Below are 17,576 nucleotides of genomic sequence, written 5' to 3'. Positions count from 1 at the left end.
CAGCATTTTGTGCTGCACTATGGTATTGCTGGTCCGTCTACTTGTTTTGCTCTTGCCTTCTGTCAAGTGGGACCCACCTACAACATTGGGCCTCTTTTAGGCCTCCCGCACACGAACATGTGCGCCCCGTCGTCGTCGTGCTGCGGCCCGCAATGCACAAACACCGTCCGTGGGGCAGACGCAGCGGATCGCAGACCCATTCACTTTAATGGGTCCGCCATCCGGCCGTTCCGCAATAAGATAGGACATGTTCTATCTTTTTGCGGAACGGAAGTACGGGGCGAAATCCCACGGAAGCACTCCGTAGTGCTCCCGAAGGGTTCCGTTCCGTGCTTCCGTTCCACACCATCCCAGGGTAATTGAAGTGAATGGGTCCGCATCCGTGAGGCAGAATGGGCCATGGAACGGCTCCCATGTATTGCGGATCCTCAAATGCGGTCCGCAATACGGCAACGGGAAGCACAAGTTGGTGTGCAGTAGGCCTTAGGTATTTTTCCGGATCCACTTTAAGCTCTAAGAGTCCACCCCTGCCTATGACAACTACACTGGTCGCGCAGAAGGCTGCCCCTAAGCCCCAAGAGGTTCTGCAGCAGCCGCTTTATCACCAGTTTCCTGCATTTACTTTGATCCAGTTTGCTTTCCTAACCAAGAGGTTCTGCAGGTGCTATAGCCTCATTTCTACTAATAGCCATCAGAACTGCCAAGAGGTTTTGCAGCAGCTGCTCCACCATTTATTTCCCTGTAGTTTCCTGCATTGGCTTTACTCCAGCTCGCTTTCCTAAGGGCTCATGCACACGACCGTATGTATTTTGCGGTCCGCAAAAAATGCGGATGACGTTCGTGCGCTTTTCATATTTTGCGGAACGGAACAGCTGGCCCTTCATAGAACAGTCCTATCCTTGTCCATAATGCGGACAATAATAGGACATGTTCTATTTCTTATGGACATACAGAAACGGAATGCACACGGAGTAACTTCCGTTTTTTTTTTTTGCGGACCCGTTGAAATGAATGGTTCCGCATACGGTCCACAAAAAACCCCCCAAAAAAACGGAACGGTCTCGGAAAGAAAATATGTTCGTGTGCATGAGCCCTAACTAAGAGGTTCTGCAGGTGCTACATCCTCATTTCCACTAATGGCCAAGAGGTTCTGCAGCAGCTGCTCCTATTAGGGTGTGGTCAGCTTCACTGGTTCTGCAGGAGTTGAACTCATTAGCTCCGAGGTTCTGCAGCAGCTGCGGCCACACTTCCCTGTCCCTCCCCTTCCCCCAGTGACCCGGGGGTGAGCAGGAATGAGCGCGCTCTGTAGTATCCGCGCGAGCGGCCCCCAGTGGGCGCTGGGGGTATCGCCGCTTTAATTGGGGCCCCTTGAAACCGCCTCCGGGTTCCATGTTTGTATCCGAGCTGTGAGCGGAGAACTCCATGTTGTAACAAAGTTTCCAGATCTTCCTTTTTTTTGTTTTTCTTTTTTTTTCTTCCTTTCTTTCCCCCCTCCCCCCGCTCGGCGCCGTCCCCTCCATGCCCTCCGTCCTGCCGCCTTCTCGCCCTGTGTTCCTCGGTTCTCCGGCCAACCCCAAGCCCAGAGGGAGGAAGAAGTGAGCGGAGTCCTGCAGGATCCAGATCCGGGGAGGTGTGATGGACAACCCGTCCATATTCACCCAGGTCAGCCGAGAAGATGTGAGCGCCCCCCTGCAGGAGAAGGGTAAGTGCACGGGGGCCCCAGAGCATCCCCTGGGGGGCCCCAGAGCAGGGCAGGGGCTGCACGCCTCACAATCCTTATTGGGGCCCTTTTCCTTTTGGAGTCTCTAGTTTTTGTATTGAGGCTGTGCCCCCCACAATTTCACCCTGTACCCCAAGAATGCAATCCAGTGTCTGTGCCTTCTCTCTGAGCCCTGGCAACGGAAGGGTTAATCGCAGGAACCCCATAAAAAGGGGGGTTTGACAGATAAGGGGGCGGGGCACCTGAATGTGTCACAGGTTCTGGGCCCCTCTGTGGTGACATCCAGGGACCAGGTCCTATTTGGGGGTAGACTGCAGGTAATAGGCCGGGTTTAACCCCTTGTGGCGTGTCACGTTTTTGACAGCTGTGGGAGATTGATCCCCACCCCCACCCCCACCCCATAGACCTTGGAGCGTCACCATGAACCCCCCCCCCCCCCCAATCTTAATGGACCCGGACCCTGTCCCTGCAGATGTGAAGAGGACCCCCGCGCTCCTTCCAGATCCTTCACTGGGTTTGACAGGAACTTGTTTAAACAGCAAATAAAGAGAATAAGGAATTTTTGGCTCGCAGCCCGCACGCTGTGTCCCTGCACTGGGAAAACCCAGGGTCCCAGTGAGGTTCCTGCTGGTAGATACATATTTACTGGGGAGGGTGTTTTGTAGTATTTGGGGGTCCTGGTGGCAGTGGCGGTTTCTGTGGTCCTGACCCGCACCGCACGTTATGGACGTGGCTTTATGTTCCTAAATTGAAAGCAAAAATAAGTTTCTTTGAAGCCGTCGGGGAAGTGAAAGTTCCTGGTTTCTCTAGTCGGTACATGGCGCTCTTCGGCTTACCACATCTTAAATCGGTGACAAAGGGTTAAATATTACTTGTCAGCTAAACGGTCTTGAAATGTTGTACTAATGTGGTCACGTGCCAAAAATGTCAAACTGCTTGTGACTTCCACTCATTGGGCATCGCCCGCTGGTGACCCCCTATTAGTCACAGATTTTATTCCGTTCCTGAGATACCCTAGAGCGGGGATGCCCAACCTGCGGCCCTCCAGATGTGGCAAAACTACAACTCCCAGCATGCCTGGACAGCCTACAGCAATTAGGGCATGCTGAGGGCCAGTGGCATACATAGAGAAGTAAGGGCCCTATAGCAAGGATCAAACCGGGCCCCCCACACAGGACAGAGGGGTTTCTGCCTAAACCCTTTTCAATGACCCTCGCGCCATTTTCCGCTGCTTCCTTTGCTGAAAGTTGTTCCTTTAGGCTAAATTCACACGTCCGTGGTGTGTTGCGGACCCCCATAGAAATGCCTATTCTTGTCCGCAATAGGACATGCTCTATCTTTTTGCGGAGCTGCGGACCCAAAATCGGGGCCGCGCTCCGCAATTGCGGCTGCAGACAGCACACTGTGTGCTGTCCGCATCCATTCCGTCCCCATAGAGAATGAATGGACACATTTTGCGGACGTGTGAATGGAGCCTTAGAGGGTAGAGTCCTGACCAAGTTTTCACCTCCAGCAGAAGACGAGATAATCCCAACTAAGACTGGGCCCCCTCTTGCCCTGGGCCCCATAGCAGTCGCATGGTCTGACGCTATGGTAGTTACACCCCTGCTGGGAGCTGTAGTTTTGCAACAGCTGGAGGGCCGCAGGTTGGGCATCCCTGCCCTGGAGCCATACTCTTACCATGCGTCAGTAATCCTTAAGTCTCATGCACACGTCCGTGGAACACGGTCCGTGTGATACCTGCATGGATTTCCATAGTCCGATGCCAGTCTCTGTGCGACTCGGCCTCCTGCCGTGACATCTCTTCCCATGTGACCGCTGCAGCCAGTCCTCATTGCAGGAGGCCGGGTTGTGCAGAGACGGGCATCGGACCAGGAAAGTGCCAGGGCAGGTGGGTATTCCATTTTACATAGGTTAAGGGCTCGTTCACACAAACGTGTGATGCCCGTTGCCGTATTGCGAACCCGCTATACACGGGCACCGTTCCACATCACGGATGCGGACCCATTCATTTCAATGGGTCCGCAAATCCGGATACGCGGAACGGAACAGTACGGAAAGCACTACGGAGTGCTTTCTGGGGTTCCGTTCTGTGCCTCCGCACCACAAAAAGATAGAACTTGCTCTATTTTTTTGCGGAAAGGAAGCATCGCGGACCTATTCAAGTGAATGGGTCTGCGATTCCCCATGCACCTGCCCCACGGACGGTGCCCGTGCATTGCGTCTGAACGAGTCCTAAAGCCGCAAACACCACGGTCACTGCCAGTGATTTATTGTTCTTGCACACCTGACCGCTGAGACCAGTGAGTGGCTGCAGCGGTCTTGTGACCAAGAACAGATGTCCATCATGTCCAGTCCAGCACTGCCAGTGGTGGCACTTTGAAAAGTGAGTTGTTTTTTTAACATACATTAGTCCATTAGTCCTGCCCGCAATTTTTTACGTTATCACTGTTTTTGTGCAAATGTACTGATCAGTGGTATCCGTCAGGGATTCCTGCGTTTTCCAGTGCAAGATATAAATAGGATTGCATGCAGGCGATCTTGTCCTTTTTACGTCTCATATGGGGTCACTTACTTTTTTTCATGCTGTACTTTTCACAAAATAACTCTTCTTTAGCTGCAGCATGCATACCATTGAGCGGCAGCCTCCGCTGCACATGCATACCATTGAGCGGCAGCCTCCGCTGCACATGCATACCATTGAGCGGCAGCCTCCGCTGCACATGCATACCATTGAGCGGCAGCCTCCGCTGCACATGCATACCATTGAGCGGCAGCCTCCGCTGCACATGCATACCATTGAGCGGCAGCCTCCGCTGCACATGCATACCATTGAGCGGCAGCCTCCGCTGCACATGCATACCATTGAGCGGCAGCCTCCGCTGCACATGCATACCATTGAGCGGCAGCCTCCGCTGCACATGCATACCATTGAGCGGCAGCCTCCGCTGCACATGCATACCATTGAGCGGCAGCCTCCGCTGCACATGCATACCATTGAGCGGCAGCCTCCGCTGCACATGCATACCATTGAGCGGCAGCCTCCGCTGCACATGCATACCATTGAGCGGCAGCCTCCGCTGCACATGCATACCATTGAGCGGCAGCCTCCGCTGCACATGCATACCATTGAGCGGCAGCCTCCGCTGCACATGCATACCATTGAGCGGCAGCCTCCGCTGCACATGCATACCATTGAGCGGCAGCCTCCGCTGCACATGCATACCATTGAGCGGCAGCCTCCGCTGCACATGCATACCATTGAGCGGCAGCCTCCGCTGCACATGCATACCATTGAGCGGCAGCCTCCGCTGCACATGCATACCATTGAGCGGCAGCCTCCGCTGCACATGCATACCATTGAGCGGCAGCCTCCGCTGCACATGCATACCATTGAGCGGCAGCCTCCGCTGCACATGCATACCATTGAGCGGCAGCCTCTGCTGCACATGCATACCATTGAGCGGCAGCCTCCGCTGCACATGCATACCATTGAGCGGCAGCCTCCGCTGCACATGCATACCATTGAGCGGCAGCCTCCGCTGCACATGCATACCATTGAGCGGCAGCCTCCGCTGCACATGCATACCATTGAGCGGCAGCCTCCGCTGCACATGCATACCATTGAGCGGCAGCCTCCGCTGCACATGCATAACTTAGGCCTTCACAAAAAACGGAAGCCGCCCGTGTGCCTTCCACAATTTGCGGAACGGCACGGACAGCCATTGATATAACTGCCTATTCTTGTCTGCAAAACGGACAGGTTATATTTTTTTTGTGGGGCCACGGAACAGAGCAACGGATGCGGACAGAACACGGAGTGCTGCCCGCATCTTTTGCGGCCCCATTGACGTGAATGGGTCCGCACCCAAGCCGCAAAAACTGCGGCTCGGATGCGGACCAAAACAACGGTCGTGTGCATGAGGCCTTATTCTATATCGCTCATGTGAAATAAACTTTTAGGCTATTTTTATTTGGTCTGCTGCTTTTTTTTTTTTTTTTTGGCTGGTGTTGTTTCCCCCCCCCCCCCATTTTACATGGACAACACAGCAAGTAGAGGAGACCCATTTACATGCAGCAATCTCCTCCACAGTATGGGGGGGGGGGGTGATTGCTAATGCCGTTGTTCCCCCCCATACAGACTCATTGTTTGCTGCCAGCAGATCGTGTTTACACAGCAGAATCTGCTGCCGGCAAACAATTTTTGTGACCACATAAATGATTTATTACCCGCGTTTAGCTCGTTCATTGGGTAATCGGCGGCGCCTTTACACGGCCAGATAATCGCTAACAAGCGTTCCTGTGGACACTCTTTAGCGATTATCTGCGGGATTCTCAGCCCATGTAAAGGGCCCTTAAGGCTAGGTCTACACATTTTGTTGCACCAATGTCACGCGACAATTTTTATAATGGCAGTCTATGGTGTCGCAACATACTGCGACAGTCGCAGAAAATCCGTTTGAGATGGATTTTTCTGCGACTGTCGCGTCGCAGCATGTTGCATGTTGCAGTGCGACACTATAGACTGCCATTATAAAAATTGTTGTGCGACAAATGTTGCAGTGTAGTTGTGCCCTATCTGTCGCGCAACTTATTGTCGTCGTGTAGACCTAGCCTAAGAACGCCAGCTCCAGATGTCACATAGAAGTCTATGGGAACTGTGAACTGTGGACAGACAGGTGTTTTTTTTTTTTTTTTTTGTTTTTTACTCTTGAGGTGCATTTTTTGGGTCAGTGTTTTCTTTTCTAATTGCAGCGTGCTCTGGGTCTGGTGTTTTTTCTCCCCAATTATTTATTTATTTTTTGCATTTTTTAATGCTGTTTATTTTACCAATGGTTTTTCCCCCCATACAGCTCTAGAAAAGAGACGTCACAGAGGGGCCATACTTTAATCTAAAAAAAAAAAAAACGCTGCTTAATCTGCAGGCAGCAGGTTATAGAGCAGGAGGAGCTGAGCAGATTAATATGTAGCTTTGTGGGAAAAGATTTAGTACAAGTTGCATTTAATTCATTCATTTATATCTCTGCTCATTCTGGGCTTTGACGTCCTATCAGTGATTGACAGCCTTCCCTCTAGGACTGTGTAGACACAGATAGCTGTCAATCACTGATGGGACCGCCTCCCGGACTACAAAGCCCAGAATGAGCAGGAATTAAAATGAACAAACACAAGTTTTGCTGATTCTTTTCCTATAAAACTATATATGAATCTGCTCAGCTCCCCCTCTACGACATGTTGCCCTCAGCTCAGACACCGTCCCTTTTAATAGCAACTTTCTGGAAAGTCCCTTTAACTGATGAGAACATTGGAGACTGAATTGCTGTTGTTTCCTGACTTGGTCCAGTTTACACCAGTGCTTCTGTGCACGCTGGATCCGCGCCCGTGTACCGCAGGTATACATAGGGCTCCCTATTAGATGGTGCAAGCCCCAGGTCCCATCTCTTGGTCAGTATTGTAGGTGACATCTTCTGCAGATCTGCCCGGGGTCTTGTCATGCTGCTTCTCCTCTTTCCAGTAGCGATATTACTTGCCACGTGTTGTAGGCTTTGCTGGAAGTCGCCGCTGTGCCCGATAAACCTCACCATCGTTATAGCTTTCCCAGGCTCCTGAAGGGCAGGCTCGCATGTAATAGAGCAGCCCACCCAGCTTTCCCACTGTCTAGTTGTCCAGTAATGTATGTAGGTGGGCAGATCAGAGGTTGGCTGGGACACATCCCTGGTAGCGACAGATACAAGTAAAACACGGATCAGTCAGGAAGAGTTCGCATCAATGTTTCATTTTCCATTCTTCTGATCAGTCATAAGAACATAAAAAAGCAAAGAACGGTTCCAGAGGATCAGTTATGTACATCCGGCATCCGTTTGAGCCATTTCCTGTTCTAGATGGAAAAAAAAAAGTCAAAAGTCCTGCATGCAGAACCTTTTTTTTTTTTTTTTTCTGTCTAAAAAAACGGATCTCAGACGGAAATGGCTCAAACGGATGCCGGATGTACATAACTGATGCTCTGGAACCGTTCTTAGTTTTTTTTTTTTTTTAATTACTGATCAGAAGAATGGAAAATGAAACAGTGATGTGAACTCTGCCTGAGGGCTCATTCACACGAACGTGGTTCTGCATCTGAGCCGCATTTCTTGCAGCTCAAATGCGGACCCATTCACTTCAATGAGGCCGCAAAAGATGCGGACAGCACTCCGTATGTTATCCGCATCCATTGCTCCATTCCGCAGCCCCGCAAATAAAAAAAAGAACATGTCCTATTAGTGTCCGTTTTGCAGGCACAAGAATAGGTATTTCTATAATGGGCGGCCCGTTCCGTAAATTGCACTTTCGTGTTCCTGAGCCCTAAGCTTGTTAACAGTTCTACAGCTCGAATCATTGATTGACTTGTAATGAGCTCTTGATTAGTGCAGGAGATGATGGTGCCCCTGCCTCCTATATTTTTGGGGTCGGTCTCCATGTGGAGTCATAAGTCATTGGGTGGTTTAGTTGATGACGTATCGTACACATGTAAATACATTTTTAGTGAATCTGGTCTCTGTTGCTGGTCCTATCCCTGGCCCCATGTGTGGCCTCCATAAGCGTGCCTCCCAGGTGTCGCTCTTTGATCCTTAAATGTCCCTCTTTTTGACCTGCAGAAATGTGCATTAATACATTTACTAAACGATCTGTATGGCCCTTACCTGTATATTGGACCATAAAGATGTCATTTGGACCTTGGCATATAGTGATTTATGTGCTAATATTTAAATGGATGTTGAAGCTCAAGGAAAAAAAATTGTCCCAGGGGCTCCATATGCTGTAAAGAAAATAAAGGAACTTGTACTCCTCTAACAGATCCCCGAGCGGCTGTAGTTCTGACGGAGTCGGTAATTATGCTTTTGGCGCAGTTAGAGGCGTGGCCTAATATGGAAAAAAATAGCTGCGATGCGCGCCGCACATATTGTCCCTCTTTGCAATTCTAAACAGTTGGGGGACATGCATAAGACCTAGTTCACATTTCACGGATTTGGTCCGTTATTTCCATCACTGAGTATTTCCATCACTGATTGTGAGTCAAAACCAAGTGCGGTCAAAAACGCAGAACAGGAAATCTGCGCACCGGCTCCGTCTAGGCTCACAATCACTGATGGAAATGACTGACCAAACACTGACGGGGTGAAAGGGGCTTAGGGGACTTTCACACCTGCAGCAGAGGATTCCGTCGCCGAAACAGCCTGCCGGATCCGTCAAAACGCATGCAAACTGATGGCATTCGTCAGGATCCTGATCCGTCTGACAAATGCATTGAAATGACGGATCCGTCTCTCCAGTGTCATCCGGAAAAACGGATCCGGCATTATTTATTTATTTTTCACATTTTTTTGCGCTCTGAGCATGCGCAGACCGCAATGCTGGATCAGTTTTGCAGAAACACTCGAGGCCGGATCCGGCATTTAATGCATTTCAATGGGAATAAAATGCCGGATCCGGCATTCCGGCAAGTGTTCCGGAATTTTGGACGGAGATAAAACCGTAGCATGCTGCGGTATTATCTCCGTCCTGAAAAGTCAAAAAGACTGAACTGAAGACATCCTGATGCATCCTGAACGGATCGCTCTCCATTCAGAATACATGGGGATAAAACTGATCAGTTCTTTTCCGGTATTGAGCCCCTAGGACGGAACTCTGTGCCGGAAAAGAAAAACGCTAGTGTGAAAGTACCCTGAATGTTACCTGCACAAGTTGTAGATTATGGATGTTTTTTCTGTGCAGATTTTCGTGCAGAAAGAAAAATGCCGTTTAGTACAGTAGCGGCAAAATGTATGGGATCAAACAAACCTGGTGAATACGGTACTTTGCTATTTTCTTCTGTGTGGATGTTGACCTGTAGTGATGAGCTGCAGGGGTAATATTCGAATTTGCTATATTTCGCAAATATTTTGTAGAATATTTGTCATATATTCGTGAATTCGAGATTATATTCTTGATTGCGAAAATCGGCAATGTAATATTCACGTAATGCGCGCAAAATAAAGGCGTGGGTCACTTTAGGCACAGTTTTCAAGCTGCTAGAAGTTTCCTGAGACTGGAGAAAATGGTCGGCACGGCAGAACATTAGAATAGCTTTATATGCAGATAGAGCGCTCCAATATATTTGCGCTTGCGAATTTTCAGCAATTAATGATGCTAATATTTTTTCGCAATACTTGGGCAACTTGTGACATCACAGCGCTATGTCTGTAGCGTGTATAGCTCCACTATAGATCAATCTAACCTACACTGACCATCTCCCCCTAACTATCTGAATTAGGCCTCATGCACACGACCGTTTTTCGGGTCCGCATCCGAGCCGCCGTTTTTGCGGCTCGGGTGTGGACCCATTCACTTCAATAGGGCCGCAAAAGATGCAGACAGCACTCCGCTGTCTGCATATAGCTCTATATTCTAAATATTCGTGAATTCTCGAAGTGCCGATATTCGCAACAAAAATTCGTAATACGAATATTTGCACTCAACACTATTGACCTGCTGTGCGGATTCTGAAATCCACAGCATCTCAATTTCTGGTACGGATTTCACCATTTTCAATGGAAGTCTGAGATCTGAGGCAAACCTGCATCAAACCTGCACCAAAAAACGCAAGTAAGACATGCAGATTTTGGTGTAGAAACAAATTTGTGTGGATCTTCTACATTTTATATATATATATATATATATATGTTTACCCCCGATAATGTGCCTGATAATCGGTCCATGGAAAAGGACCTTAAGGCAAGTATCCTGTAATCATGTATAATAGGATAATCTGACAGTGGCCTCCAGGCTCCATGCATCTCCCTGAACATGGCAAGGGGCTCATGCACACAAAAGTGTGCGGCCTGTGCTGCGGACCCGCAAATGGCGTTCCACAATGCACGGGCATCGGCCTTTTGGCCGCTGTTTTCAGGTGCGGAAATGTTTTTTTGAGGTGCGGAGGCACTTAACAAAATCCCACAAAAGTGCTCCGTAGTGCTTCCGTGGGCCTCCGCAACACTCCGTATCTTGCGGATTGCGGACCTATTCAAGCTGTTTGCAGGCCACAATACGGGCATGGGCCGCACACGTTCATGTGCGTGAGCCCTAAAATTTAACTTCCTCCAGTTCTGTCCAACACTTTCAGATCAGTATGTGTAGCGACCACAAAATCTTATCTATGGAAGGAAAAATCACTGTGGTTTCTAACTGTCAACTGATCTGATGCAACTAATGTCACTGACATAACCATGACGGACCATGTGCCCTGCAGCAACAATATGAGGACTGCGCTATGAGCGGAGGAAAGTGATACTTTAACAAACTAAAATGAATAGAATTGCTATACTTGTTATACCTAACTACTATAATACTGCCCTGTATGTACAAGAATATAACTACTATAATACTGCCTCCTATGTGCAAGAATATAACTACTATAATACTGCCTCCTATGTACAAGAATATAACTATTATAATACTGCCTCCTATGTACAAGAATATAACTATTATAATACTGCCTCCTATGTGCAAGAATATAACTACTATAATACTGCCCTGAATGTACAAGAATATAACTACTATAATACTGCTCCTATGTACAGGAATATAACTACTATAATACTGCCTCCTATGTGCAAGAATATAACTACTATAATACTGCCTCCTATGTACAGGAATATAACTACTATAATACTGCCTCCTATGTACAGGAATATAACTACTATAATACTGCTCCTATGTACAAGTATATAACTGCTATAATACTGCTCCTATGTACAAGAATATAACTACTATAATACTGGCTCCTATGTACAAGAATATGACTACTATAATACTGCTCCTATGTACAAGATTATAACTACTATAATATTGCTCCTATGTACAAGAATATAACTACTATAATACTGCTCCCTATGTACAAGAATATAACTACTATAATACTGCCTCCTATGTACAAGAATATAACTACTATAATACTGCTCCTATATACAAGAATATAACTACTATAATACTGCTCCTATATACAAGAATATAACTACTATAATACTGCTCCTATGTACAAGAATATAACTACTATAATACTGCCTCCTATGTACAAGAATATAACTACTATAATACTGCCTCCTATATACAAGAATATAACTACTATAATACTGCTCCTATGTACAAGAATATAACTACTATAATACTGCCTCCTATGTACAAGAATATAACTACTATAATACTGCTCCTATGTACAAGAATATAACTACTATAATACTGCTCCTATGTACAAGAATATAACTACTATAATACTGCTCCTATGTACAAGAATATAACTACTATAATACTGCTCCTATGTACAAGAATATAACTACTATAATACTGCTCCTATGTACAAGAATATAACTACTATAAGTTAGATTCTGCAACTTTCTAATATATTTTGTTTTTCAGTTCGTCATCCTTTTCATGATGTCTGCTTGCTGCCAGTGAATGAAAATACTCTTGTTTATATCTAGAGGCTGTATAGACCTAAACCACAGCTGAGGGTTTGCTACACTTTACCCAATGTAGAGAATCCTCTGTGAGGTAAACATTCTGCACTCCAGACTGATACATTTTACTGCATTGATACATTGTAACAACCTCTCAGGACAGGAGATTTGGGCTGCGGATGTTTTCCGCTCTCGGGGCGCTGTCACACATTCAGTTTTGTTAAATGCGGTTTTTGAAGCCAAGACAAGGAGTGGATTGAAACGAACTGGAGAAGTTGTGTCCGCCCTTAATACTCTCTCCTGTTGTGATCCACACCTGATTTTATCTTTAAAACCTGCTTACCTAGTGGATTTTGTGTAGCAGCCTCTCAATTGTGAAAAATATTATTAGGTCTGTACAGGTTTTTAGCTTCTAGATGTAAGCAGTAATGCTTCAACTCACTGACAGCAAGCAGATATCTATGATGCTAAATTAAAGGATTGTTACTAAACTGACTGCGTGATGTGTGAACATTTGCGATCGCACCTTATGCCTCTCGTATCGTTGTTGATTTCATTTGATTCACTGCTTTACCGGATAATGAAGATTTCATTAAAAACGCGCAGCGGCGGCCGATGCGCAGACACTGGGTTGATGAGCAATTTGCATGTGCTGATGCTCGTCTTTTGTTAAAGGGCCAGTAACCTGAAAAAAAGGTGTCAGGTGCCGATTTTTGGAGTAAGAGCATGGCAGGGCACGACATGTTTAACTCTTTCCCTTCCACTTCTTTATAATAAAGTAAAGTTAAAAGTAAAGGGAAAACAAATGATTTGCCGTTCAGAAGCTGGGAAAGCTGGGTAGCTGCTGGGTCCATATTGGCCTTCCATGCTTTGCTATAGTCGCCCATCCTTCCCAGAGTCCTCAGTGTAAAGTCTCATTAGGCCGTGATGTGGCATGGGGCAGGAAAGCTGTGTGAACGACTGACTTGAGTTTGGTCAGATGTTCGCTACTTGTATCCGTTTCTGAGAAAGCTGAGTCGCTTCCATGTCCAGAACAACTAATATGGGCACAGATAGGAGAGGTCACCCAGCTTTTCCCTGAGTCCTGGATGACATCTGCCTGGGTGCAGTCCTGGGTGGCTTTGGACTCTTGGAGAGCTTTTTGGTAACCTCATTGACCACATTGTTTGTCACCTAGCTTTCCCAGAACCAGATAGGACTGGAGGACAGTCCTCATACTCTGGGAGCTGCATACGTCCTGGCAGGGTGTTCGGGTGTGGCTGCAGTTCACATTGTTGCTGCCCACGCAGGGAGGTGCGCGGTGTGCACAGGAGGCGCCTGCTCTCTGCGAGCGCTGAGAGGTTCCCAGACGTTGTGTCCCTCACGTCCCCTCATATAATGGGGCTCCTCCCGGGAAATAAATACTCTGCCCTATCTATAATGGAGCTGAATATGGACCGAGAAGACATCGTCCTCTTTTGCCGAGTGGTTAAATATTTCTTGACTGCATCTGATCCTGGGAAAGTTGGGCGATATCCATCATGGGCAGTACTACAGCTTCATCGTGGTTGTCATTCAGCTTTCCTAGTCTCCTGAACGGTGACTCTTATAGATGGGCAGCAGCGCTGGGGAAGGGCATGCTTTCCAGACGATCCCTATGTGAGCTCTAATAGTAGAACACTGGGGTCACCCAGCTTTTCCATATACAGATGTAATAGAAGGAGAAGGTAGCCACGGCTTTCCCAGACTCCTGAACAGCAATGCAGGCATAGATCCCTTGTTGCATATCTACCTGGGTCTGTATGCCAGTCAGCACTGGGTGGCATGATTCCCTAGATAGAAATCAAAAGTACCATGCCTGCAGGAGCCATCACCCAGCTCTCCCAGACATCACCCAGCTCTCCCAGACATCACCCAGCTCTCCCAGACATCACCCAGCTCTCCCAGACATCACCCAGCTCTCCCAGGCATCACCCAGCTCTCCCAGACATCACCCAGCTCTCCCAGGCATCACCCAGCTCTCCCAGGCATCACCCAGCTCTCCCAGGCATCACCCAGCTCTCCCAGGCATCACCCAGCTCTCCCAGGCATCACCCAGCTCTCCCAGGCATCACCCAGCTCTCCCAGGCATCACCCAGCTCTCCCAGGCATCACCCAGCTCTCCCAGGCATCACCCAGCTCTCCCAGGCATCTGAAAGGCAATTCACCCTGCGATAGCCTTGTGATAGGTGAGTGGTCACATGAGAACTCGTCTGGATTGATTTGAGCCGATGTCAGGACCAGCGATCAATGAGAGCAATGGCGCTGTAACCGTATATCTCACCCGTCATTTATCACCCAGGCTTTAAAAAAAAATTCGGCGACAGCATGACCATCCACATAGGAGAGAGTTAGCATCGGTCCGCATAGAAAGAACATGTGGGTTACTGCACCCCGACTAGGTAGGATGAGACTAATGCTTCCCCACCCCCCCACCTACTACTAGGATAATGACACTGGGGGTACGGGAGAATGAGATGATGTCCCTCTAAATCCTGGTGTCGTCTTCTTTCTGAGAATTGGGGGTGACATCCAGTGCTGCCTCCAGTTTATTAACAGGATTTATCACCCAGCTTTTCCAGGCTCCAGTGACTGATGACAGAGAACAGCAGCTCGTCGGCCGGGTCTCCCTCTGGCAGGATACAGGAGGGGACGGCAGCCAGGAGTATATATATATATATATTATACACACGGGGACTAGTGGATCGCAGAGTCGTCACCAGAGGCGGACTGGGAACTTAAAATGGTCCTGAAAGAAATACTAAAAGTGACCCCGTTTTGTAGTCGTGTCCAAATTTATGGCAGAGCCATGAACACCATATTGCGGCACATTATACCGCCCCGACAGAGCCAAATACCACAGTGCAGCACAAAATACATCCCCACAAAACTTCCACTGGCCGTCTGTGAGGAGGGCTCAGACGGCCCCTGGGCATCGGCCCACCGGGAAATTTCCCTGTAAGGTCCATGACCAATCCGCCCCCGGTCGTCACTATGTGTACGTTATATTCCTCTGATCTTGAGCTATTGCAGATCAATCAGGGTCTGGGAAAGCTGGGTGTCCTTGAGGAGGGGGGGGGGGGGTGATCACGGCATTTGTGATTTTGTGCACGTTCACAGCCATTAATGAGTAACCACGGAGGCTTCTCCTCTCACTTCCTCGTGGCCTCGTTTGCTTTATTGCTCTGGGTAAACTTCTCCTGAAAGGTGTGACTGGAATTCTGCGCTTGTTTTCTATCTCCAGGCCCCTCCCTGTAGCAGAGGCTCCTCCCCCTAGCTGAGGCCCCTCCCCCTCAGTACCTGGGCAGCAGTCATCATCATTTTCTCACTGGTGGTTTAGTAATCATTCTGCCCTAACTGTAATCCTCTCTCCATGCTCTGACCTCCTGCTGCAGTGTAAAGCATGGTGGACAGAGCAGCCGCCAGAATCTCAGATGTGATAGGTGGTAGATTTCAGATGACCTGCGACTCCGAAAGACCCCACATACTAATATGGGTACAGACCCCTGAAACAAATAGACCCAGACCCCCTAAACTTATAGAGAACCTGGGCCAGACCCCCTAAAGAAAGTCCCTCCAAATAAGGACAACAAATCAGACCCCCTTTAAAAAAAATTCAAAAACAGACCATACCCCCTAAATTTTTTTTATTGCTACCTTAAAAAAAAAAAAAACTAAATAGATGAGGACCCCAGACCAGACCCTTCTAGATAAATTCAGACCCCAGACCCAACCCCCTAAAAATTCACATCCCAGGTTACCTTATAAAAAGAGACCTCCCCAGTTAGACAGGTCCCATCATGACGCCTGTACTGGAGGGAAGCGCAGGAACAAGGAGTGGCGAGTATGTGGGCACCCAGGAGATTTACCAACTCCTCAGGAAGTTTAGGAGATTCCCTCTTTTTCTGGAAAGATCGGCAAGTATACTCCAGTCACCTCCAAAGATGCACTCTTCTGCCTGCAACTTGATTAGACTTCTTGGCAAGTACCTGTAGTACAGTCTTAGTGCTCCCCAGAAGAGCTGCTGTTAGCTGCCAGGTCATTCAACCTGAGAAGCCTGCAGAATTTTGAATGCTTTGGATGTGGTTGGAGTAAAATGTGACATTGCTCCCTATCCGTGCTGCCGCGTCCATGCACGGGACGTGTGTCATTTTGCCCTGTTTCAGCGCGCTCAGCAGATTGGCACCGTTGTCGCACACCACTTTACCAACTGTCAAATTGAGCGGGGTTAACCACTGATCGGCCTGTGACCGCAGAGCTGAAAGCAGTGCAGGACCGGTGTGGCACAACAGCCGCAGCTCAGCATGGCAACGTCTCACCTGGCACGTCTAATAGGTTCTGGGGAGATGGGGGGGGCGCAGTGGAAAAGGAGTCAGCCGAGGAGGAGACGGAGGATGGAGGAGAAGAGGCAGGCCTGCATGCAATCCGTGGCGGTAACACCAAATCCACACGGGACCCACGGGTTGCATGTTCGACGGCCGTCAGAAGGTTCCCCCAGTGGACAGTAAAAGTTATGTACCTTCCCTGCCCGTGTTTGCTAGACCACGTGTCTGTGGTCAGATGTATCTTGGCACCGACACTGTGTGCCAGAGATACATTCACTTGCTGATGACGTGGCCATATAGCTCTGGGATGCCCTTCTGGGAGAAATATTTCCTTCCGGGGACCTTCCATTGTGGTGTGTCAATGGCCACCGAGTCCACCAGTTTATATGGCAGTAGTTTCTAAAGGCCTCCGAGTCCACCAGTTTATATGGCAGTAGTTGGCGGGCTAGCAGTTCCGACAAGCCAGCGGTCAGCCATTGAGCAAGAGGATTTTTACGCTCGAACATTTGGGCCACTGCAGCCTGCCTTCTGCCAGATGAACGCGACGACGGCACGGTGGAAGGTGGAGTGGAGGACAAATGGGAGGAGAGAGGAGAAGGAGAAGAGGCAGGACGTGGAGCGCCGGGAGTGTGGCTTTGTGGGTTCTGACGGCGTTGCTCCCACTGGGCTCGGTGACTGGAGGCCAGGTGCCTTCTTAAGGCGGTCGTCCCTAGGTGAGTGTTGGGCTTACCGCGACTTATGCGTTGACAGCACAGGCTGCAGATGGCAACACTATTGTCAGCAGCTGACACGTTAGAAAAAGCCAACACTGCGGAGCCATGTGCCGGCGTCCTGGGAGCGCCAGATGTGACTGTGCATGGTGGACGGCTCCCATCAGATACGTTAGCATTTTGCCTCCTGTGCCCAGCGAGCTCTCCCTGCTTCTCCTCCTTATCTGCTGCTCTGTCTCTCCCTCTGAATTCCTCTCCTCTTCCTCTCTTGTGGGCATCCACGTGACGTCCATCGACACCTCATCGTCGTCACCTTCACCACCACTGACAT

At 48.7% G+C, this 17,576-nt stretch overlaps 1 protein-coding gene across 1 annotated transcript in view; it reads left to right on the top strand.

The window, feature by feature from the left end:
• The first annotated feature begins 1,371 nt into the window (after positions 1-1,371).
• Positions 1,372-17,576, top strand: part of CTDSP1 (CTD small phosphatase 1) — a 31,315-nt gene continuing 15,110 nt past the window's right edge. Inside the window, exon 1 of the mRNA XM_040441290.1 lies at positions 1,372-1,702. Coding sequence (XP_040297224.1) covers positions 1,636-1,702 — 67 coding nt within the window. The 5' untranslated portion in view covers positions 1,372-1,635. The remainder of the gene's footprint in view (positions 1,703-17,576) is intronic.

Source organism: Bufo bufo, chromosome 7, assembly GCF_905171765.1.
Source record: "Bufo bufo chromosome 7, aBufBuf1.1, whole genome shotgun sequence".
Taxonomy (NCBI): Eukaryota; Metazoa; Chordata; class Amphibia; order Anura; family Bufonidae; genus Bufo; species Bufo bufo.
This window is presented reverse-complemented; position numbering and strand designations above follow the sequence as displayed.